Below are 27,327 nucleotides of genomic sequence, written 5' to 3'. Positions count from 1 at the left end.
TATTTGCCCGCTTTGTTTAAAACCTAGACAAAAATTTTAGGTTTTAAACAAAGCGGGCGAAGCCGCGGGCGGTAAGCTAGTACGAGTATAATTACAGCTTCATATTTACCTATAGCTTTTATAAAGTAATACCAAGAAATTGTTAAAAAAAACAGTTTAAGTTTAGTGCAATTTTTAATACTTTATTTACACTGAACACGATAAATAAAGGAGCTTATCTAAAGGTCTACGAGCTCAATCACTTTGTTTTATTAGGGTAGCTTTTCTAATGCTTACCGTAGACTACACACACTTTTTAAGTTGCTTTAGTGTAAAATAAAAATAAACAGTGAAATTGTTGGGTACATAATTTAATTATTTACTAAGAAAACATGGATAGTTTAAACTGATGAGTTGAATTGATTTAGAAAAACTGCGTAGAAATATGTAATTCCATCTTACCTATAACCTAATACACATAGAAATCATGTATTCAGTCACAATACACAATGTCACCTGAGCCATAGTAAAAAAAACAAATAAGAAAGAATGGAAACTTTCTCTATATTTCATACTAGTAATAAATCAACCTAATCTACCAGAATAAATCGATAATAATATATTATCTAGACACGCGGCAGCGTGTCAAGCCGAGTTCAAGCGAAGAGAACTGGCGAGCAGCAGCCGTGTGTATATTTACACGAACCATTTCGAGCCACTTTTCACCCCCTTATAACTCGAAAACTATTTAAGTTATATAAACCAAATTTGATACATATCAAGAGGACCTCAAGATAAACAAGAACCTTAAATTTCATAAATACAGATTAAACAGTTGCGTAGATATTAATATCCAAAAATCGCAATTTTTAAGACTGACTGACTTATAGACATATACAAAACCTAACCCACTTCCAGATGATCTAGAAAGTTCAAATTTTGTAATCAACTAGGTAATAGTGAGTGTACAAAGGAAAAAATCAGAAAATACTGAATTTATTTGTATTTAATTTTTTTTTCAATGACATAAATTTTGTTTGTATGGAAAAATGGAAAAGTTTAAAAAAAAAAGAAAATAGTATATTCACCTTACTAGTCTTAAAAAATAGATCAAAACTAATCAGTGGCCGAAAAAAATTTTGAAATCCATCAATAAATGACTGAGATATAGATTATTGAAGTTTACATATTTTAGGACGAAACATCTGTAGATTCGAAGCGCCTCTGACATCACACTCACTCGCGCTAGTATCGCTAGGGCGGATTACTTCGATTGCATGATTTCTTTATTCAAAACTGTTATTAAACGTAAAATAAAAGAAAATTGTAATAAAAATATTGCCTTTATTGCTCATACAGTTAAAAATAATATATAATTTTACATATTCACATTTATTTATTCTTTATATATGAGTGTTTAGTTTAGTTTTAATTTCAGTGTAAATAAATAAATAAATAAATAAAATCTTTATTTTGCTTTAAACATGGTATTCAATGGTGATACAATTATATTAATAAAGCACAAACATGTTTAGCCAATACAAGCATGCAAAAATAATTATGTACCATAAATGGTGTAATGGAAGAAGGCTTCGTCGAAGGTCGAAATGATTTAATTTGCGTAATATTATTATTAGTGAAACATCTTTAGGCGCGTTTAGAGTAAAATTTCAAGATCGCGTCATGGCAATACCGTAACGTCATGGAGTAAGGCGACGATTCTTCTACAACGATCTTTGCATCTTCGTAATAGTGTGTGTACAAATTCACGCTGGATGTTTAGAAAATCATGTAATCTTTTAAACAGAAAACGAGTTTAAAAAATTGCAGATAATGACGGGGCAATTTGCGCTGACATTCATAACATACAAGAAAATATAGAAAATAATACTAAACAAACCATACAGAGAAACTGCAAGAAAAAAAAATCGTATATAAAAAGTATTATATTTATAAAGTAAATCAAATTTGCAGAGTAATTTTCTGTACAAAAAGTAATGATATCCCACCAAAAACATAAATGTAAAAATTGGAGCCGAGTTCAATCGTTGACTTAATTTGCCAAAAAAAGAAATGAGATCTAAATGTGTGCCAAGTTCTGCAGACAGTCCAGAAATTTATTTACAAAGATGTATTAAGTTCTTAGGTTGACTGAAAACTCAATTGTTTTATTTTCCCTTAGAGAACAATGTTTATTCCAAAATATAACTTTTTTAATTTGAATAATATAATTATTTTCACAAAGCAAACAACTAATGACCTATTGAACCCCATAATTTGATGAGGCTAGTTTTACATACTGTTTATATTTTGTGAGGTTCTAAAAACTAGCCTCATCAAATTATGGGGTTCAATAGGTCATTAGTTGTTTGCTTTGTGAAAATAATTATATTATTCAAATTAAAAAAGTTATATTTTGGAATAAACATTGTTCTCTAAGGGAAAATAAAACAATTGAGTTTTCAGTCAACCTAAGAACTTAATACATCTTTGTAAATAAATTTCTGGACTGTCTGCAGAACTTGGCACACATTTAGATCTCATTTCTTTTTTTGGCAAATTAAGTCAACGATTGAACTCGGCTCCAATTTTTACATTTATGTTTTTGGTGGGATTCAACATTCCGTACTTCCTTCCATTCTGCTGATAAAACATAACAATATTAAATTCATAACTCATACCCAATACCCATGTGTAAATATAAAAATAAACATTATCCATATAACACGTCTTAATACATTACCCGGGCGCCGTACTTACGGACAATTTTCAGCAGCTCAAACAATAAACATCCGCTCACAACCGAACAACTCAAAAAGCCACATCCTTCTACGTCGCATTATGTCAAGCGAGATCTCTTCAAATTGGTTAGCTTATCTTCCCAGATTCAGGCCGAGTTTTTCATAAACCGACCAAGTACAAAATCCCATTTCGCGTGCTAAACAATATGTCGGGTAGAGCTTCTGAAATTGGTCGGGTGCTACAGCTGGGCAGCTCCGCCCTCCGAGTCTCAGCAACCCCTAGTTTCATTCATTCGTGTATCGCCTCGCGAAGCAGCCGCACGTCTGTCAATAACCGTGCGTTTGTCGTGTTTAATAAATAAACAAATACAATTTCGCAATTTGTCCAGTTTAACGCAGGATATAGAAGGGTCCAGGAGATTTAGGGTAAGTTTTATAGATGAGTTGGTACAATTTACGCGCGTGTGCTTTTTATGGAACGAATTGTGACACTATTTATATTGCCTTCGGGTAAACTCGATTTTCAGGTGTCTGTGTCAATAAAATACGGGTTTCGTTTGTCAAACAAATGAAAGCGTTTAATTTGTATGAAGCTCCCAAAATTTTCTGAATAACTTTTTTCAAAGCATAAGTAAATAGTAATGTTTACCTTTGGGAAATTATATGATTATTTTACGACATAAAATAATTTATGTTATTTGTTTCAATTAAATAACTAAAACTGGTTTATTAAATGTAACGACTTTTTTGAGAAAATATTGTACATGGGTAGTTAAAACATTTAAAAAGAACACGAGGACAGGAATGAAAGAACCACATTCTACCGCTATTACCGCTATTACCTATTATAAATTATTATAGTGTAGTTTTCGTTACAGAAAATAAACGAAAACAACATGTTAAATTACAAAATTAAAATATTAAGACTATGTTAAATTTATTCGCCTATCATAAGGGGTGAATGTACGATTAAGACATCGTACAGACAATATACAAGTTCCCGGAATACAACGCGTCGATTTTGCACCTTTCATTGTAATGTATTAATTATTATTTTACCACAAAATAAGTTAGTTCGCAGTCGGATTCCGCACCGGGCGGAGCTCCATCCTAGATCATCTCATCTCATCCCATTATAGTGAATTAATAATAAATATCTCTTTATCTCAATCTCATATCTTATAATTAACCCCAACCCCCGCCAACAGTGAAAATGTGCCAAATATTAAATATCGTTGCTTTACAGATTTCAATAGACAAGCTGACATATAAAATAATTTATTTGAATTGTGGTAATACAAAGTTAATACATAGTTTAGAAAGCTAGTTGAGAAAATAAGAATAACCTTTGATCCTAATTTAATCTTTTATGACGCAAAAGCAAAGAGCAAAATTGCCCATAGAGTTAAGTGGTCAGCACCCATTTTCCAGTGTAATGCTATTTATTATCTGAAGTTCAAATTCTGAACTGCCATTGGTAATTGGGGCCTTCAATAAAAGAGCTTATTTGTCCATAAAACGCCGGCAAAGCACCTGTAACACTTCTAGTGTTAAAAGTGGTCACCACAACATCAGGTGGCCCGCCTGCCCCTTTGCTTGCTCTGACATAAAAAAATAATCGTATTACATACATTAATGTGGTAATACTTAACTGTATTATAGTTATATATCAGCTGTAGTGTTTAACTACAATAATTTATAGAAGTATAACGTAGTAAATTACCTACAATAACAAATTTTCTATGTAATACGAAATTGTACTGTACCACTTTAAGTGCAATTTGAATTTGAATAAAAAATATAACGTTTCTTTCTGTTTTTCTTATCTTCAGATTTAGGGATGATTTTTCAATCCTTGGTTAAAACTTATTCATCGAGTAACGTAATAAACTACCATTTCAAAAATGTATTCTAATTGTCTGTAAGACAGTTAACAGGTGACATTTTGAAATGTTCGTGTTATACTTTATTTGACGGATAAATTTAAACCAAGGATTGAAAAATCGGCCCTCAAGAATTTAAAATCATAACAAGAAAAATTATTATTGAAGTTTTACTAGCTCATTCGCGGTAATTACCTCTCCAACACTGATTAGTTGAATCTTACAATAAGTATGATAGATGATGCCATGAGGATGATAGATCTTCAGAGTTTAGGCACAACAGGCATGAATCAAAAGTTATAAGTTAGGTCCAAATAGTTTTCATGTTTACTGCGTAATTGTTGTTTAAACTACGTACAGTTATATCTACGTAATGTAGCGCTAGCTTTAGAAAAAATAATAAATTAACTATTGAGCAACATTTGACAAATTTAGAGCCCCATAATTTTCTACCTGAATCGGCAAATTTTCTCCCTCATCACTTTTATAAAACATAGTTAACAAGCTTTTCTCAGAATATAAACTATAATCTTTATCTACTCTTCTATTCTATTCTACTCTTACAGATACTAAATTATTTTGTTTAAAGAACTTCATGAATGGCTTCAACAGAAATGTTTTTATAGTGTTAAAGAATACCTAAACTCGTAAAATTAACATTGTCTACTTGCGTCTTAATATTGATTTTGTAATAAATTAATAATGTATGTAATTTTTGTAATGAATATGAATAGGAATGAATAACAAATTATGTAATTGATTTTAATAAAATAACATTAAGAAGACATAATATAAAATGTATATCTGATGAAAAATGTATTTAAGTAATTTGCATGCCAAAAATCGGTCTAGCCGTTTCGGAAGAAGATTGGTTAAATATACTGTGACATGCTTATTTTATACTAAAAATAATGTTATGTAAACAATAATTTAGCGTATATACTTGGAATACTTTTCCAAACAATAAAACTTTATATTTTTCTTTTCGAGACAAATATACTGCACGACTCGTTTCGCCCTTGACCGTTCATTTTAACCTGTCTCGTAAATAGAGTCAATAAAACCTTATGATCGAACTTTAGTTACACAATAACGTATGTAACAGAAATAAAACTGTTCCAGATAAATAAGTATTTGTAAGGTTTTACAAGTATCATATTATTTATTTATTTAACACTTTTATTAAACATACTTTCATAAAAAGGAAAACAAAATAACAAAGATATACAGCTTTATGTATAACTAGCTTTCCGCCCACGGCTTCGCCCGCGTTTTCAAAGAAAAACCCGCATAGTTCCCGTTCCCGTAGGATTTCCGGGATGAAACCTATCCTATGTGTTAATCCAAGTTACCCTCTATATGTGTGCTAAAGTTCATTCAAATCCATACAGTAGTTTTTACGTGAAAGAGTAACAAACATCCATACATCCATACATCCATGCATCCATACATCCATACATCCATACTTACAAACTTTCGCCTTTATAATATATGTTATATGTTATATAATATATATGTTAGATGTTAGATGGGGCGGCTTTATCATTTTAGAATGATCTCTACCAGACAACCCCATAGGCTAAGGATAAATTTAAGCTTTAGAAATATTAGGACATAAAAATCTGAAAAAAAAAATGTTTTTGTCTATTGTTTGCATATATGATTCGTATTAACAGCCTGTTATTAATTTATATTAATTGGGCATAAAAAGCAAAAAAACCATTTGTAGAGCGCTGAAAACCTCTTATATAGTACTCTATATTTTGATTAAAAAGTAGGGTAAATGTAAAATTATAAGCTTAGGATGGCTACTTTGCCCGACCCTCCCGTAAGTGAAATATACATATTACATTTCATTGGCACTATAAATAAAAAATTACACATAAAATGTCCCTAAATTGTGTATTTATGAATTTATGATAATTACATAGCTTTTTAAGAAGGTGGTCAACTATCTATACTAATATTATAAAGCTGAAGAGTTTGTTTGTTTGAACGCGCTAATCTTGGGAACTACTGGTCTGATTTGAAAAAATCTTTCGGTGTTAGATGGTCCATTTATCTAGGAAGGTTATAGGCTAGGTATCATCGCTAAGACCAACAAGATCGGAGCAATGCGGGTGAAATCGCGTAGCACAGCTAGTTTAAAATATATAGCAGACACTTGCTTGGCCTTTTAAGATCATATTAGCTGTTAGTAAACAAGCAGAAGATTCAGGCAAAGTCCACACTTCATACAAAGTGCAAAAAGAGGTAGTGTTTTCAGCCAGTAAATACTTCTAAAAGTCAAAGAGAAATTGTGTGCTTTGCATACGAGAGCTCGTGTTTATAGTACATACATCGTATAGAGAGCGGCTACAAAGTCGCAGATAGTATATTCAAAGCGTCGTTTAGAGGTCAGAGGGTTAGCTTTAGGTACCTCTTTAGGTATCTATGTAAAAACTTGACTGGACTTTTGAATTTGACGTGTGAAAAAAACGATTCGTATTTTCTACTACATTTTGTGCGAGTATTTAATTTTAAATACCTATTTGATAAAATGGGATGCAATGTAAAAATTTTATCTGTTAGCTCCTGTCGAGTTTATCTCTCTCATGTGTTTTATTGTTACGTTCTTCTTTCTTTATAATATGACTTAAGGTACAAGTCCGAAACGGGCCGCAGACCGCAAACTGCAACAGCAAACTGCAAGCGACAACACTTGTTTCTATGAACGTCTATGCATCGATGCGCGTCGCGTCTGCAGGCAGCAGTGTCGCCGCGCTTGGAATCAATTTCATAGATGTTCATAGAAACAAGTGTTGTCGCTTGCAGTTTGCTGTTGCAGTTTGCGGTCTGCGGCCCGTCTCGGACTTGTACCTTGACGCTTTTAATTTCGTAAATATGACGATGATATTCTGTTTGTAAACTCTATACTATTTTAAACTTCATATACAAGATGGCCCACTATGTTAATCTAGCTTCAAGCTCCAATTAACGATCAAATTTACACATGCCAAAATTGTACCCAAATTATACCGATTTAATGAGAATTAGAGAGTTTTAGCGGAATTAGACACTTACCGTATAAGTCAGAGGTATTACTAGTATAGTATTATATTATCCGTGATATTATTGTGTTACTAACTATTGTCTAGTTAATAATATTACTTCCTCTACGACTTGCTACGTCATTATAATAGGTAACTAATATTATGAACGCGAAAGTTTGTAAGTATGGATGTTTGATACTCTATCACGTAAAAACTACAGTATGGATTAGGGTGAAAATTTACAGGAAATTTAGGCTATACATCAGAATAGCACATGAGCTGGAAAAAGAAAAAGCCGCGGGCGGAAATCTAGTTAACTTATAAACTTAATCTGTTTCAGTTTTTAACTCAGTAAGTCTCACATTTTCTTCTTAAGCTCAGTTAGCTTAAAAAGATAACAAGAAATGTATTTTTATTTCCAACTCCGTACTCTCTCAGACTCGGCATTAAAATTAAACATGATACAGAAACAATGAAATTTATTTGTTACTGTATTTCAGTTTGCTATTTTCCATTTGTATTTTAATAACTTCAATATTTTTTTCTGCACAATAATTAGCTCCTATCCTTCATTTCCAGTCTCCAATAACAATATATAAATAGATTATAATCTTTATCCATACCAAATTTAAAACAAATCATACAATCCCAATTCCCGTGAAAATGTATCAAACATTCATCGATCCTCATTTTGCTTATATTATGTAGTAGGACCGTAGGAGAACCGGTGTCACCGACATAGCTCGCCGGATTAGCACACTGAAGTGGCAATGGGCGGGGCACATAGCCCGCAGAACCGATGGCCGTTGGGGCAGAAAGGTTCTCGAATGGAGACCACGTACTGGATGTCGAAGCGTGGGACGACCACCCACAAGATGGACAGACGACCTGGTCCGAGTGGCAGGGAGCCGCTGGATGCAGGCCGCCGGTGACCGGTTGTGGTGGAAAACCCTGAGGGAGGCCTTTGTCCAGCAGTGGACGTCCCACGGCTGAAACAAGCAATATGTAGTATAATCCTTAGATTCTCAAATCACTGAGTGCATATTATATCAATTTTGTACTGTATAGATAATTTAAATTATTTTATTGTTATAATAACTGTATTTAGGTACCTATATGTTACTGGTATCTACAAATCAATGTATTTTCTTTCTTTCTTTCCAGTAGGAATATTAAATACGTTGGATATACCTATACAGGTAATAGATAAGTTAAGTAATACTTATATAATATGTTATCATAATATGTATTATATTATCTGTGATGTAGGCTAAATACGGATCAAGGTTAACGCCATCCTTCCGAAAACTGAAATCCTCGTATGATCCTCGAATAAGAAATATTCTATTGAATAGGGAATAAGTATGTTCCGAGAATATCTCACTTTGGTATATAATAATCAATAATTTCGGGACTCGGCGTATTCTAAGAAGTTTGGATAAGAACGTCACATGACTGGTACAATTATAGAGTTTATAAGGAGGAAAATTGGGTATTACAGAAAATATGTTGTATTTCGAGATATTAGGGAAAAGATTGAATTGACAGTCCATTAAAGAAGCGTCTTGAGCGCGTCACAATGTTTATTGATCTTGGAACTAATCTACTAATCGATTTCGATGAAATTTCAAAGACTGGTTAATATTATATGCTATTAACATAGCAAGTTCACGCTTATATCTAGATGGCAGATACACTGTATTCCTTGTCAGAGTAAAAGATTTAATACATAAGTTAATGTCAAAGTAAATAAATGCATCACAATGATGATTTGTTAGGTTATACAATTTTAAATTCATATTATGAATTAATCTATTTTGTTCCTGTGTTAAACCAGGTAGGTATGGCAATGTACACAACATAAATTTACATTTAGTCTTACTACTAATATCTAACATTTTTTTAAATCCTACATCAATATCCTTATTATTTATATTTAAACTGTCCCCATATAATATAATTACAATATTATTCTTATTAAAGCTGAAATGATCCAGTGATTTGATTATATATTTAAATGAACTGTTAGGCGTACAAACATTAGTAACTTTAAGCCCTAAATTGTTAAGCATAGCGCCAAATCCCTGACCAATATTATCCGACAACACAATAATTTCCTGCTTTGAAAGGTATTTAGTATTACTGGTTTGAATTGTGGTAGTGGGTTTAACACTATGTATGTCTGTGTAGTCAGACTTATGGGGCGACGGTTGCTTATTGTTACTGTTTGAACACTGACATACATATTTATTGGTCAGCGACTCAAAACGATCCATATTGTCATTGCTCAACTTAATAAGATAATCTGCCTCTTGTATATGCTCGTTAATTTGCATTTGGGCAGAAGAGTATTTCTGGTTCACATCATTTAACATTTGACTTAAGGAGTCTATCTTCTCCTTAAGTTCAGTTGTTTCTACATCATACAAGATTTTATAATATTCTAGATCCCTATGATATTTATCTAACTCCTGAACAAGGTTTTTGTTGTCTTTCTCTAGTTGAACTATATTTTTTAAAGAACTCTTTCTAACAATAGATTGCGTGCGCTTGATGAACTTACTTAATCTAAGATATTTTTTTAACTTCTTATGCGAAGAGAAATTGATTTTTTTAAAGTTTATAGAGCCACTTAACTGTCCACATTCAATTAATTCATCATGAAGACTACTTGGTGTGTTGCATTGCCGCTTGGGAATGTCCTCTTGCACTTCCATCAAGCTACATTCCAACTCAGCGATACGGCTAAGAGCTTTCTCATGGTCACTAGAGCACTGCTGGAAGCTGTCCACAACGTCTTGTAGGGATTTGCACTTGTCTTCACTATGAATGTATTTCATGTGTAGTTCAGCCAGCTCGGCCTTTAGAAGAGAGTTCCTTTTTATAATTTCTTGAATCTCTAATTCACTTTCATCCCGCTCTTGTATGAGTTTTTCACATAAAGATTGCGAAGCTTTTAAATCATGGAGTGTAGCTTTTAATTTATTCTCCATGTCTTTAGCTACTGCCTTGCGGGTCAGCATGTTGTACTTTTAAGTTGCTGAAACAGATGAAAAGAAATGTATGAGATAATTATTCCTGAATACTATTATGATAGAACTCAATGTTGATATGAAGTGATTAACGGTATGATGTAGTAAAGAGTAAAGAATAATATCTAGCAACTAACAGCTAACTTCAAGCCACACCTCCGTGCCTGTCGGAGTGGGGAGCGTGAGGTTTTTCGTTACGCAATTTCTGAATTAGCAATAGCTTAAAAGTTTTGTAATTAGGTTTCTTCCAAAAATATGTTACAATTTTTTCGATTTATGAATCTTTTCCTATAAGACACATTTGTTATTTTAATAATTTATTTCCATCTCTATAAATAATTAATACTTACTTTACACAAATTCAAAACATTTCCCACATCACGGATTAATATCAATACTGTAAATTTCATCTAAATTTATCTACATAAAAGTTCCACATATTGAATACGAGAAAAATATATAAAACGTTGAGCTGAAAGCAAAAACTATTTACTATTAAAAGAGTCATCTCGTTCCCGCTTCGTGTAATGATAAAATAGTGGAGCCAAACCTCTAGTGACTTTTTGGATATTCTTCACATCTGTGTTCCTGACCTATTTTCAACAGGGGCAAGATACATTTTACAAAATTATTTTACTTCCCGTTGGGGGATAATTTTATCCATAAAATTTCAGCTTAAACATAAACATGTTTATCGTTTTATTTTTATAAATGATCGCAGACAGATTCGATTGTGTGTACTTGAACCATTGCGAGCAAGTACACACATCCTATATCAATAAAAATAAAATGACATATAAACAATGCATATAAATGGTAAATTGTAAAATGATAATATAATAATGTTATGTACTAACATAGTAATTAAGATATTACTAACAAGTGGACCTATGATGTTCTGATGATAAATGGATTAATTTATCGTTTTGAAATTTTTAATGAAACAGGAAACTATGTCAGCGAGAAACAAGTAAAAATTGTAGTTTGTCTGCAATATATTTTATATGGATGCATTTCACTGTTCGACTGCAAGAGGTTTTTAAATCTGTTCCTAGTCACCGTAAAATATCAAAAGGGATTATTCAATTCAACTTTTTAAAAGACGGAGGCTTCACTACATAGTATAAAACAAAGTCGCTTTCTCTGTCCCTATTTCCTTTTGTATGCTTAAATCTTTTAAACTACGCAACGGATTTTGATGCGGTTTTTTTAATAGATAGAGTGATTGAAGAGGAAGGTTTTAGTATATAATTTATAAGGTTTTAGACAAAGCGGGCGAAGCCGCGGGCGGTAAGCTAGTTTTAACAATAAATCACTCTAAATTGATGTCACTTTTTGAGGCTCTTTAACTTCATTAGGATTCAAAACTTCTCACTTCTATACCTAACAGTAGACCAAGGAAATGATGCAATAATAGGTATAAATATACTCTATTAACTCGCGACATCATGCAGACCTGACCCAATTCATGTTGGCATCTGTTTCCATGAAGAATAGGGACGTTATCACAATGCTTGTTCACGACTTATGTCATAGGCTTGCTTTGTAGACGCGTCATTTAGTCGTAATTAGACGGCAATTAACACCTTTTTATAAACAGAGCGAGAGTTGAAAAAGGGCTACATTCCAGAATAATTATTATGAGCATAGAATGGTACCTATGTTTAGAGAACATAATGTAAAATGAAAATGAGAAAAACCGGTATTTCCTACAATGATATACATACCTTTATTAATTTAATCAAAATCGTCGTATGCTTGAAATATAAAAAGGTAACAGACCTAATAAAATTTGTTCAGAAATAAAAGATTTTAACGGGGAAGGTTGACGCTTGCTGCAAAGTCTCCCGGTGACCACGCTCGCTGTAAAGTGTGTGATACGTTGAGATAATAATATATAATGAATAAATAGCGTTTTTTTATAATCTTTAATTTGTTATGTAGGTGTTTTTATACCTAATGCCCGCGTAAGATCAAACAACAAAATATAACATTAGTTCACATTCAGAGCTATTTCAAAACGTATATCTCATTTCTACTTCCGTAAGTTAGCCTTACACAGCGTAAATTCTACTAAACTTTCCGTTCCCTGTTTCTATGACTGTTTGTTACACTGTTTACAAAAGACACGTAAACTTAACAACTAAAAAACAATAGAACAGTCCGCATACTAATGAGACCTTTTATCAAAAGTTTGCAGACGGAAAACACTAAAATATCGTTGTCCTTCTCTTTTATTCGTTGCACGTGTTGCTATCCCACTTTTGAAACTGCATAAATCTTGAAGTGTTCTTTCTAGAAATTGCAGTTTAGTTTCCTTAAGCACTGGTAAATCTTGTTAATGGCCCGTTAAGATGTCCTTGGATTAAGTTTGTATTTAACTTATTGCGAAATTAAACTCAGATTATTTTAAACTGGTTTAAGGTAATGTTATTAATTCCAATTTATAAACAGTTCTGTATAGACTAGAGCATGTTTATTATGATTTTTATATTGAGTCAAAACGGAACCCGAAAACGACATGATAAATTAATAAAAATTCAATTACTGTTAAATCAAATAGATGTTATTACGACCCGTTGTTTCCTTATTGCAAAAAAGAGGGTGAATTTTCCCCAAAATCATATAAGATATCTTTATAACTCGAATAAAAGTGCTTGATGTTTATACAAATGCATTTTAAAAGCAACAAGTCAGTCTATGTCAAATTATTTATGTGTGAAAATTTTGGCGCTGAAATTTTTAATCTGTGAATTTAGAACATACCTTCTTCTCTTATCAATACAGGACTGTATAAATCCTGTAAACTCTCATGCCCAGTGCCCCGCAAACGTGTTACCTACTACTAGTATTGTATTATATCATCTGCGGTATTACATTATCTGTGGCGCTTCATAATTTTATATAAAAAAAGAATATCCATCAACCAGTAACAGTTTCAATGATATTTGTGGGGGCGTTTACTTATTTACCATCTATCGATTGTCTCTCGAAGCGGCCGTGAACGGGTCACGGGTAAAATTCAAGAACAATAGACTTTTAAAATTAGACACTTTAATTCTGGAACGTTCGAGACGTTTCTAGACGTAATAATCGATATAAGTAGTTATTCAAAAGACTCGAGGTTTAATATTTAAATTTTTAAGGCAACAGTTTTTTTTAGGTGTGAATAATATCACACATTGAAAAATATGTACCTTCGGCTTTTTCTTCGTAGTATTTGTTATATTTTATATAAGGTGTACAAGTATTTATTCCTCGTTTTTTTTTTGTGTGGTGTTTCTCAATGTTAGCCAGAAGGGCTTCTACATTTTAATGCGGACGCAACGGGGTGAACTGAAGGTTCACCCTGGTAGCGACATGCGCAAGGGCGTCCTCTCTTGACGGGGATCTCGAACCTCGGCTTGGGCTGTCGCTTGAGTGGAGGAGGCCGGAAGGGCCCTAGTCGGACGGGCAGATTCCTCGTGTACACAATTTGTTTTATAAATAGTTTTACCCTTTGATTCTGATTCAAAGTTCAATGGTCTAAAAACGAACAAATAGGTACCCATTGATTTAAAAAAAATCACAAATTGTAGTTATAGCTTTATATTTATTGTACATTGTGTTATGATGCAAATAAACTATTTTTATTTATAATACCTATATTTATTTTATTTATGTACATGTCACAGATGATATAAACATTATTATAATGATGATAAAACAGGAGTCCACGCGTAATTATTAACCAGATAGGTAATTGATTGGTAAATCCTGCAAAGAGAATACAAATACTACGTAAAAATCCTGATTTTAACACACCCACATTTTTGAACGTAATAATATAGAAAAAAATACTACAAACTATCTTACAGATTGATCAGTATGTTATGTATATTTAAAGACCTGTATATCGTTCCTTAGATCCGAGAAACAGGCTCCTATAATACTGTAATGCTCCGCTTTTTTGGTAAATAAACATATTACCACAGAATAATATATTACTTAGATACAAACACAAAACATTTACCTACATAGATGAGATTGGTTATTTGTTTGTTTAGTTGAACGCGTTAATCTCAGGAATTACAGGTCCGATTTGAAAAATTCTTTCAGTGTTAGATAGCCCATTTATCGAGGAAGCCTATAGGCTATATATCATCACGCTAAGACCAAAACAAGCGAAGCAATGCGGGTAAAACCGCAGGGCGCGGTTAGTAACAAACAGTCCTAAATTCCTTGTAGGTAAAGAATGAAAACGTATTGACTACTTATTTATTTTATATAGTTATTGAGCTATAAACCCTTGAGTTGCCAAGTCAGTCAGCTAAAGAAACCTTAGCCTGGACCCTTTCACGTGAAAACCTTTCGAGCAAAATTACGTACATTTTGATTAACATCATTTCGATGCGTGCTCGATAGAGCTGTGTTGGTTTGTATGGCTATAAATATTATTGGAAATTAGCAATTACTAGTTTTTCAGATAATAATTGCATTGCATATATTTATGAGTAAATAATTAATATTCGTACAGAACTACAGAACGATCACGGTAGCGAAACACAGTGAAGCCAACTGCGCTTTTAAATTACGCATAGGTATTTAATTTAAAACATTTTTTAAATTATTTCCGTACATTTTTATTTTTTTCAATTTCAGCTATCATACTGTCATGGCGATGAAATATGAATATAAAGTTTAAACAATGCTTGAAAATAAAATATAATAATTAAATTGCAACCGCTACTTTATTTCCCTGTATTCTCAGTAACTACATACAGTTACTGCAAATCTTGCTGCAAATATATGTAAATGTATGCGAGCAAAACTCATGCCACACCCCGGACACTCCATACAAAATTATCGTTTTGACAGTCACACTGTAGAGACTGCAAATGTGTGTGTTAACGCTTTATGGTTGGCACATTTTTGACTAGCGTAAAAAAAAATTCGCGTTTTTCTGATGAAATACATCCGTAAACAGCACAATATCTAACCATTTTCTACGAAAAACGATAATCACAAATCCAAAATAATAAAATTACTTTAAGTCAATTTGATTAATGTTGTCAATCTTCGTTGCGTATCGTCCCTGTAGAAAAATATGGACCATGTTATGTCTGATCGTGCGGGGTGAGGTAAGTGTTTAATTTTGGCGGGAGGCGGAGAGTGTCCGTTCTGTAGCGTTTAGCTACTATTATGTATTCTGTGCTCATGCTTAAAATCACGAAGTCACATGGGACAGATACCCGATACGAGATAACGAAATTAGACGCATGAGAATACCGTTATATAGCATTGCATTTAATCTATATTCTATACTAATTTTAAAAAGCTGAGTTTGTCGGTTTGAACGCGTTAATCTCGCGAACTACTGGTCCGATTTGAAAAAATTCTTTCGGTGTTAGATAGCCCATTTATTGAGGAAGGCTATCGGCTATATATCATAACGCTAAAACCAACAGGAGTGGAGCAATGTGGGTGCATCCGCGGGGCACAGCTAGTTGTTAATGCTTTTAAATGCAGGAAAGGTGAACAATAACATAACTCAAACTCAAGCATTTATTTATTCAATTAGACTTCTTCTAGAAACACTTTTGAATCGTCATAACATATTTTTAGCATTTATGTAGTAAAGTAAACGAAAAACAAGAATAATTAAACTAATTGATATTATATTCTACTGGCTTACCGCCCGCGGCTTCGCCCGCTTTGTCTAAAACCTAATAAATTATATAACTACTTAAACATTCCTCTTGAATCACTCTATCTATTAAAAAAACCGCATCAAAATCCGTTGCGTAATTTTAAAGATATAAGCATACAAAGGGACATAGGGACAGAGAAAGCGACTTTGTTTTTACCCGACTGCCAAAGAAGGAGGGTAATGTTTTTCGAGTGTATGTAAGTATGTATGTATGTCTTTTCCTTTGTGACCACCTGTAGCCTAAACGGCTTGATGGATTTTGATGTATGAGGTATCGTTAGATTTGTCTTGATTACGGGAGTGTCATAGGATACATTTTATCCTAAAAGTCCCACGGGATAAAGACATAATAATATTTTTTCTAAATTTCCCTTTAAAAAAATATGTATGCGGTATCATTAGATTCATTTCAATCACGGGAGTAATTAATATAGGATTTTTACTCTTTTTTTAGTGTGCAGTCGGGTATTTTGTTTTTTTAATAATTATCAACACTTGTATACTATGTAGTGATGTATAAATCTCCATAAAGCTCTAAAATTATATTTGTTTAATATAAAATTGAGACAAAAATAAATAATTTTGTCTATCACAAAATATACATTTAAAAGGAGATTTGCAAAAACAGGTCTTACAAAGGCCTCTTTCAAGATTTTCTTGATTTAAAAGAAACGAGATTATACCGTAAACTCGATAAAAAGATCAAAATGGAAATATCCAACATTAATAATACATCAAACGTTTCACAAAGCATACACCAATAAAATTTCACGTAGGATATTTGCGTTTCAAATAAGGCTCGGAAAATACAGTACTTCGACAAAATACAGTACATCGACGAAATGTTAATAAAACACAATTTAAGAAATAATCTTGTTTCATAAGCTTGAAGCATGAACCATTAGAGAGACGTGCTCTTAATATCAAAGTTGGATCTTGAGAGCCATTTATTGGCCTTGTTAATGTATTTGAATAGCTTGTTTATTATTTCACCTTTCGGTTTAATTACTTCATGAAAGTTTACCACATCATGATGTAGTGTAGTAGAATTGATTGTTAATACTTTTAGCAGTTATTTCTGTTATTTTTTAAGGAGAACAGCAGATTGCGTCAGTCTAAATGTGTTATAGTCTCCACTTAACTAAAAAAAGTGAATGTATTTAATTTATTTTTTACCCGACTGCCAAAGAAGGAGGGTAATGTTTTTCGAGTGTATGTAAGTATGTATGTATGTCTTTTCCTTTGTGACCACCTGTAGCCTAAACGGCTTGATGGATTTTGATGTATGAGGTATCGTTAGATTTGTCTTGATTACGGGAGTGTCATAGGATACATTTTATCCTAAAAGTCCCACGGGATAAAGACATAATAATATTTTTTCTAAATTTCCCTTTAAAAAAATATGTATGCGGTATCATTAGATTCATTTCAATCACGGGAGTAATTAATATAGGATTTTTACTCTTTTTTTAGTGTGCAGTCGGGTATTTTGTTTTTTTAATAATTATCAACACTTGTTTATTGAAGTGAAACTTCTGTAGGCGCGTAGAGAGTAAAATTTCAAGGTCGCGTCATGGCAATACCGTCACGTCATGGAGTAAGGCAACGATTTTGGTATCTTTGAATCTTGCCAAAGAAGTTTCACTTCTGACACGTGCACACACGCTCTTTTTTATACATTAATGGCACCCACATAAACATTAATTAATTATAATTAAAGTTTAACGACGTGAAAATGCTACAATTAAATTTTACAAAGCTAAAATATGAACCAATTAGGCACAATATCAAATGTTCTGTACTAAATTAAGGTTCCATGACCCCTGTCACCGTATGCCTCTAAATTTGTTTTCCTTATTGCGTAATTAGACGCCCCACTGAGCCTTAATTAAGCTGTCAAATTACTTGCTTCCGCTACTTGTGTGAGGGTCCTTTGACCTTACAATTACGTGTATTTGGCGTTAACAAATATTTCAGTAATTGTGCCAAAATAAAATAAATAAGGTACGTCGATATGTGGCTCAAGTTGGTACGTTTAAATAGAAGGTTGGTAAAATATTTGTGGCTAATTATTCATAGATATGGATTGGCACGTTTAAGTATAGTTTTTTCAACAGAGAATTATGAAAACATTTTGGTAAAATGGAAATTTATAAGGCTTACTAAGAAAGATAGAATATTGGGATAGGTAGCCATATAAAAAATGTTTAAGTGAACAGTCTAGCGTCATACTATAATATCTATTCTAGAATAGATTTCGTCTATTTAGGGGCCTTAGACAAAGTAACAATTAAAAACGATAACGAAGTTAGAAAAGGAAAAATGTATGGGATAGACCACGTGATCTAACGCGGCGTATGTCAATCCCATACATTTTTGCCTTTTCTAACTTCGTTATCGTTTTTTAATTGTTACTTTGTCTACGGCCCCTGATTAGACCGAATTAGTATTTTCTGAAATTACTTCCATAGAATTGTTTTATTTCACTGACTTTTTCGCTTTTATCCCGTAGACGACATCACTACATAGTACCTTCTATAAAACAAAGTCGCTTTCTCTGTCCTTATGTCCCTTTGTATGCTTAAATCTTTAAAAGGTACGCAACGGATTTTGATGCGGTTTTTTTAATAGATAGAGTGATTCAAGAGAAAGGTTTTAGTATTAATTTATTAAGTTTTAGACAAAGCGGACGAAGCCGCGGGCGGTAAGCTAGTTATATTATATAACATAAAAATAGTTTTACTGCCTTTGGAGGGAAATAATAAATGTAATCTATCCTTAGAATCTATCTATCAATTCGTGATAACTGTCAAAAGTGACAACTCGCATACAATATCCTCTATGTGATCCTATGTCTTTCCTTATTTGTCTATCGTTATACCTATAACTCTATAGACGCATAACTCAAATAATCATGTTCTTGAATTGATAACTCTATAGGACATTTCCACTGTACGGTAAATCATGTTCGACAAAGATCAATAGCCGATATTTGCTCTTAGTTCTAAATTTGTTAACTGTTCAGAGGGGCAGGCAAGTTTTATGTCAACACACTGGTTTGATCTAGTTCGTATACCTTCTCGTATAAAGCACCTATGGCATATATTACGAATGAAAGAGTGTTTTGTTTTCTTCTTTTTTTCTTTTCTTCATCTATACATATAATAAATCTGTAGAAGGGTCAATTCTTTACATTGAAAATATTGAAAAAATAAATAGCAGGGGGTGACACTGGATCGATACCAAACCCAAATATGCGATTAAAAAAAATGTTGTGTGGTTTTATGAAACCACGGTAAAAGTGAAACTGTTCGAACGGTTCCGAACACTGCTTTGTGTAGCGCATGTCGCGTGCCGAGTAGGTATACCTACTCGGCAGCCGCGATACACGCGACATGCGCTACACAGACCAAAAAGTTTGAGACGATGTAATAAAAGTTTCACTTTAAAATTTTTGTCTGTCTGTCTGTCTGTCTGTATCTCTGTCTGTATGTGAAGACATCACGTGAAAACTAACGGTTCGATTTCGATGAAACTTGGTATAATTATACCTTATTATCCTGGGCGTAAAATAGGATACTTTTTATCCTGGAAAAATACGTAGAAAAAAAATTAATATTAATTTTTCAGTTTTATCCATAGACGTTGTTCTGTAGAACCGCGAACACACGTTGCGTATTATTATAGGCCTAGCCGTATTTGGGACCAATGGATATTTATAAGATGTCATTGTCAGAGTTACTCAAAATGGAGAAATAAACCATCCACGCGAAGACCGACATCCGCGCGGACGGAGACGCGGGCGAAAGCTAGTATAGTAATAATAATAGGCATTTAGAAGGCAATATTATGTAGCTAATTACATAAGCAATTTATGTAGCTAATCTTTAGTATTAGATTGAACGCGAATTGTAGGTATATTAGTTGATGATGAATGTATCTGACACTTTGGTTTCAAACAATTTGCAGAGAGAAAGTTTAATTTAGTTCAAACAAAATTGATATAAATCCATTTACATCAGTTGAAAGGCTCCTAATTTCGCAATTTATTTTTGAATATACATTTAATCAGACTTGTAAATTTAGGCTCTTACAAGTGTTCAATTATGTTCTCTAGAGAGTGTCATATTGAATTTTACGCCTGTGCCATAAATAGCAAAGCTTAATTTTATATTGGAATTGAAAATACAAGCAGAATATAATATTTTAAATGCTATCAAGAAAATACAACTATGTTCACGAATACATCTCAGGAAAAAAAAACTTTACCACTGTATTTTAGTGGCTGTAGATTGCAAATGAATATTGAAAGAAAAATTAAACTTTTTTCCAAATTTTGAGAAATGTAATTGATAAAGGAAGCAATATGGCAGGTCAGTGGCCGTCCATGCTTCATTTATTCGTAACATATTTAACCCATCCATTACAAAACGTCAATAAACAATCTCTGCACAGAAATTCGAGAAATTTTTTCTCATTAATTCCAAATTAATCCACAATATAAATTAAGCCTTATCTATCAATAAATAAGGCCAATTAAAGTTCAACAATAAAATAAGTGAGCTGTACAAAAGAAAGTACAAGGGTCCGTTTTTCACACATCGCCGCTTTCAGTGAACTCGTAAAAAGGGTCGCCGTAATAAAAAGCAATGACCTAGACTCGACTTGCTATTTAAAGCTTGAAATATATAAAAAAAAGTTAATAAAAACGCGTTTACTAGTTAACACCTACAACATCGTCTCCTTAATTTTTTTGGTGGCATCCCTTATTGTTTTTGTTTTTTTTTTTTAAAGTTGGCGATAGATTGTGCGAAAGAGCAACTATTACGCGACGCATAAAATTTGCCTATATACATATAAAATATTTTTACAGTATCCAGCACGAAAGGAGCCGGGGCGAGTAACTAGTAGATTTATAAACTAGGATGTTGATGCTCAAATATTTGTATACGCTAATTAAAAAGTGTCATGGTTGGTATGAACGTTTAAAGTTGTTTGATTTAGATAATAAATAAAAAAAACGAAATAAATAATGGTAGAGCCGCGGCCGCAAGATACAGCTTAGCACACAAAAAAGAAATAAGTAGTAATTCACGTCACTATAAAGAAAATCTCATCGTACTCGGCGATAGGTGAAAAATTGAAAAAAAAAAGTTTTAACTCTGAAAATACGAAAAATCGCATAATATACATGGGGTGATTCGGTTAGCCCTCTAGGTCCTCTACCTTCAGTATATCTATACTTTTTGGGACACCCGGTATATTGTATGTAATATTGTTATATGCATAATTTCACCTGAAGCCGGGGTGGATCGCTAGTTAGTATAAAAATCTTATAAGAGCTAGAGCTAGTGTGCAAGAGCAACTTTTGCCTTGTTGCGTCGCACGTAGCGACGCAACTTTTTTATTAGTCCATAGAGTTGATGGGAGAGATAAAATAGTTGCGGAGACAAAAGTTGCTCTTGTGCGCTAGCTCTAATAGTAGGTAGTTGTTATGATACTTTGTTTACTTTGATGCAATATTCATGCAATCAACTGGGTATTGAAGTGAATGAATAATTCAACATTGAATAAATAAAGGTTACTCGAAATGTTTCCTTAACTACGTCTATTACAAAGTTGTTTTCTTGCTATTAATAGTGGTTATTACATGAACTCTACAATATTACTTAGGTTTAATAAAAGGTACTTGATTCAAAACTAGGTGAATATTACTGAATACATACAAAATGCCTTGTAACTCGATACGGAAAATCGGTGAAATATATTGTACGACATGAATTAAATTTAAAATATAACCCCAGTTAACCACAAGTCTGGATTCTTGTATCACAAAAATTATTTGACAACTTGCAGATGATACCCACCATGAAAAGTGTTTCATCACCATTTAATTTGCCATCAAACGTAGATCAATCGAAAACTATTAAGAAAATCGTATTATATCAGTACCTACATAATTTAGTTTTATTTATTTTATTTCTTTAAACATATAATATATATAGTATAATATAGGTACGATACTCAGTAGATCATTAAATTTTTAATTTGGATAAATCAATAAATTGAGTACATTATGAAACTACCTCGTCAAATTACTTTTAACGTTATCGAAAACATATCAAAACTACAAATTATAATAACGATATCATAGTAATTATGTAATTGCCCCTAACAATAGATTTGTCGAAATCAATATACATAATTACATAGAGAATCAAATTTCAACAAACATATCTATTTGGGCAATATCAGTACAAAACGATAATCAATATATGAAACTATTTAAAGTTATCTAAACAATACTGGCTAAGTCTGGAGAGGAAGGCGTCGATCGTCTCTAGTCTGTATTCCTAGTTGAGGCGATCGTCTATTGTTTTGTATTTATGTATTTTTTCCAAATAAACGATTTTTTTACATGTGTTAAAAAAGTTAATATGTAGAACATATGGAATAATAAACACATGCCTATCTCGTCACTCGTGACTTAAATGTAAGTTGGGGCAGCCGGTATATTCATGAAGAATTTCCTCACGTTAAAAAAAAATAGTTGCCTAAGTTCTATAGTAATTTCATTTATCTATGCTAAATATGCTGAAGGTTTTGTTTGTTTGCTTGGACGCGCTAATTTTAGGATTTTTAGAAAATAAATAGGGGCATTTTTAACAATGCCCCGACATTTTTCTTTTCAATTTCAAATGTCGAACTTAACCTAACTAATTCCGCCCAGCGAATTATTTATTTATAGAGAATTATTTATTTCGCCCGCTTGTCATTATTCATAATGCCCTTAATAAAAATGCCCCTATTTATTATTTCGTCCCTGATATATATACATAGGCAATTAATATATGAATGAATGTTTTATTTATTGCATATTTTTCCTATAAAGTTATGTTAGTAAAAGCATTACATACAAACGTATATGCAATACAAAACATAACCTTTTTAAATTTATAGCGTTACAAATATAACCTCATTGCGTGATCGAAAGCGATTCTATCCGACAGAATATAATCTCTTTTTATTTATATGATAACTAGCTTTCCACCCGCAGCTTCGCCCGCGCAGTCAAAGAAAAACCCGCATAGTTCCCGTTCCCGTAGGATTTCCGAATTCCGGGCTAAAACCTATCCTATTTCCCGGGGTAAAAAGTAGCCTATGTCCTTTCTCGGATATAAAAATATCTCTATTCCAAATTTCATGCAAATTGGTTCAGTAGTTAAGGCGTGATTGAGTAACAGACAGACAGACAGAGTTACTTTCGCATTTATAATATTAGTATGGATAGACAACTTCAGGCTATTTTCAATTTAATAAGCAATGTCCTTTGAAATATTAATATCTATGAAATTGAGTTCGTAAAACCTTGAAAGTTTTATTATATTTTTGTAATTGGCGTTTCAAAGGACCTTTCTATAAATTCTATTAGGGAAGATATTTAGGTGAAACTTTTATCTTTTGGACAATCGTAAATCCGAGGGTTATTGAGAAAGTTTGAACTACATGAAATTTTTGCTACAGTATGCGTCAAACTTGATGGCGTCCCTGAACTTTGAAATAAAATTCCAAATCAAATCTAAGTACATTATATAACATAATAGATACAATATAATATGTTATATTATAGTCATCCTTAATTTCCAATGAAATATAAATTAGCGTATATCTAACTGCAGCCTATGATGCATGTAATGATAATTTTTATTAGAATACTAGCGGTCCGCCCCGGCTTCGCCCGTGGTACATATTCACGTTTTCTACATAAGATCCATCCTCGTACTTCAAGGAATATAATAAAAAAAGAATTATCGAAATCGGTTCAGCCGTTCTCGAGTTATGCGCTTACCAACACATTTTGCGATTCATTTTTATATATAAGAAGATGTAGAAGTACCTGTATTTGGCGTTCAATAAATTAATACGTAATAATAGTTAACATACATACATAGCTCCCGAATGACGTTAAAAATACATTGATTACTTGAAATAAAGTTCTACAAGTTTAGCTCCTTGAATTTATATTTCACGACGATCGCTTGATATGTTAATGGATTATCATTATCAGAAGCGATTCTAATAAATTAAAATAGAGCTCTACAGTTAACATACTACTTTGTTCTTATATAATACTAGCTTACCGCCCGCGGCTTCACTCGCTTTGTCTAAAAGCTAATCCATACTAATATTATAAATGCGAAAGTAACTCTGTCTGTCTGTCTGTCTGTTACTCAATCACGCCTTAACTACTGAACCAATTTGCATGAAATTTTGTATAGAGATATTTTGATAGCCGAGAAAGGACATAGGATAGGTTTTATCCCGGAAATCCCACGGGAACGGGAACTATGCGAGTTTTTCTTTGACAGCGCGGGCGATGCCGCGGGTGGAAAGCTAGTAAATTATATACTTAAACCTACCTCTTGAATCACTCTATCTATTAAAAAAAAGTGTGGCACTCGGGGACTGCCGCGGTAAAGCTATTGCATGCTATGCCTACAAGACACACCTCCGAGCCCGTCGGAGTGGGGAGCGTGATTTCTCAATTCTGTCCCTGCGCTCAAGGCCCGATAGCTATGCAATAGCTTAAAAACCGCATCAAAATCCGTTGCGTAGTTTTAAAGATTTAAGCATACAAAGGGACATGGGGACAGAGAAAGCGACTTTGTTTTATACTATGTAAGTAGTGAAGTATTATAATGCGTAGAAGTGCCTTGTTTGTTTGAGTAAAGTTATTCAGATTTCTAGCAACGTCGTAAAAGTTGGGGAATTGCTTTTTTGAGTGTCGTCTGCGAATTTTTATTATATGGAAACGGTATTTGTGTTATATTGTTATTGAATGCGTGTATTTTATACTATGTATGTAGATTTATTTATATCATGTTATTTCACATTATAATCTTTATCTTTAGCTGAAGAGTTTGTTTGTTGGTTTGAACGCACTAATCTCGGGAACTTACTGGTCCGATTTGAAAATTCTTTCGGTGTTAGATAGCCCATTTATCGGGAAAGGCTACAGGCTATATAATTATCATATCGCTAAGACCAACAGGAGCGGAGCACTGCGGGTAAAACCGCGGAGCACAGCTAGTTAGCAGATAATTAGTAAAGCTTTCTAATATTTATTTGAAGTCAGTATTAGATCTTTAGTATGGATTATGTAAAATAATGTAGGTAGGTATTTGCAGTAATAAAAAATATATCTTTGAAAAAAAAAAAGTTCAATTGTTTAGGCTTTGTTTATGATTATAACTAGAATACAATATATTATGACCTGTTGAATTAAGGAACTAACCTAACTTTCTTTTGTTCCAGATGAAATAAGCTCCTGTAATGTCCATGGTGCCAACATTAAAAAATCAATTATTTTGTATTTAAATCCAAAGACAATAAACGTATTTACAAAGATATTTTACAAGAATTAAACATGAGTTTCGATTCGAATGGGTCATCGAAAAAGCTGAACTTGGATAGAGCGTCGAATTTTATGCGACAGTTTCGAGACCCTGATTCGAGGGAGCTGAAGAAATTGTCTGCAAACCAGTTTATGGAAGTATGGAGTCATTATGATAAAGATGGTAAGCAGTTTGTTATTGTCTTTTTTCATGTAGGAAATTAAGAATAAGGAAAGGAAATCGCTCAACGCATCGCGCCTGTCTTTTATTCGCTACCTCCTTCGTAACTACGGGTTTCAACGAGATTTTAAACATTCCATACTTCCTAGCCTAGGTACTAATATTATAAATGCGAAAGTTTATGAGGATGTGTGTGTGTTTGTTATTTTTTCAGGCAAATACTACTGAACCGATTACAATGACATTAAGCACACATATAGAGGGTAACTTGGATTAACACATAGGTTATATCCCGGAAATCCCACGGGAACGGGAACTATGCGGATTTTTCTTTGAAAACGCGGGCGAAGCTGCGGGCGGAAAGCTAGTTTAATATAAATCAAAGGTGTCACTTTAGGTACCTTCTAGCTTCACTTTATACCTTCTGGTACAGATTCGAATCCGAATAATTTATCTGAAAAGATACGTGAGCAAACATGATTATTGATTGGTTCTCTCTTATCTTCTTCTTCTATAATATAAAAATGAATCCCAAAATGTGTTGGTAGGCGCATAACTTGAGAACTTCTTTTTTTATAATATTCCTTGAAGTTCGAGGATGGTTCTTATGTAGAGAAAACGTGAATATGTACCACGGGCGAAGCCGGGGCGGACCGCTAGTTCAAAGATAATTACAAAGATGACACAAACATAAGTTAAGGTGACACACACGTCACGCATACGCAACATATAATAGGGAACGCTTCTGACGTCAATTATAACAATTGTATAGAACCTTAAGAACTTAGTTTAACTAATCACCGTGTCGATTATAATAATAATATAGGTACTTTATACTTGTTTGAATTAGAAATATGAATGTGAATAAATCTATATTAAATAGGTAAATTATTCATTATGTTTTTATATCAGATATTTATAAAGCACCGAATCAGCAACTAAAAAAGGATGATTTCAGCAAATTTACCTTTTCAATCAATACATAAATTTTACGAGGAGAAATCCAATTTCTTTTTGCTCCAGGCCCTTAATTCTATAGCGTAGGGGCTTATATGAGTGGGTATTGAAACTTCAAAAGAATTAGGTGACACACGTATAACAATAAAATATACTCGTAGGATAGATTTGAATAAGACTTTCGGGACGTGCTTAATAATATTACTAGCCAGACTAAAAGTATTACATATTTTAGACTTAATCTGCTAATAACTATTGTAATTTGTAGTTTATCTGACTATGATCGCCCGCTGCTAAAAATTTGCAAATTGTCTCGACAATGAATGAAGATGCATTCCAATATAGTTTAAGAAATCCATTATTAATATTATAAATGTGAAAGTAACTCTGTCTGTCTGTCTGTTACTCAATCACGCCTTAACTACTGAACCAATTTGCA

At 32.8% G+C, this 27,327-nt stretch overlaps 1 protein-coding gene across 2 annotated transcripts in view; it reads left to right on the top strand.

The window, feature by feature from the left end:
* The first annotated feature begins 3,019 nt into the window (after window positions 1–3,019).
* The window catches only part of LOC123702037 (calbindin-32), an 83,256-nt gene continuing 58,948 nt past the window's right edge, over window positions 3,020–27,327 (top strand). For both annotated transcript variants that reach the window (XM_045649697.1, XM_045649696.1), the window contains exons 1-2: window positions 3,020–3,146; window positions 25,672–25,934. In XM_045649697.1, the coding sequence (XP_045505653.1) occupies window positions 25,784–25,934 (151 nt within the window). In that variant the 5' untranslated portion in view covers window positions 3,020–3,146; window positions 25,672–25,783. The remainder of the gene's footprint in view (window positions 3,147–25,671; window positions 25,935–27,327) is intronic.

Source organism: Colias croceus, chromosome 22 (genome assembly GCF_905220415.1).
Source record: "Colias croceus chromosome 22, ilColCroc2.1".
Taxonomy (NCBI): Eukaryota; Metazoa; Arthropoda; class Insecta; order Lepidoptera; family Pieridae; genus Colias; species Colias croceus.
Note: the sequence above shows the minus strand (reverse complement) of the source record. Positions and strands in the feature narration are given on the sequence as shown.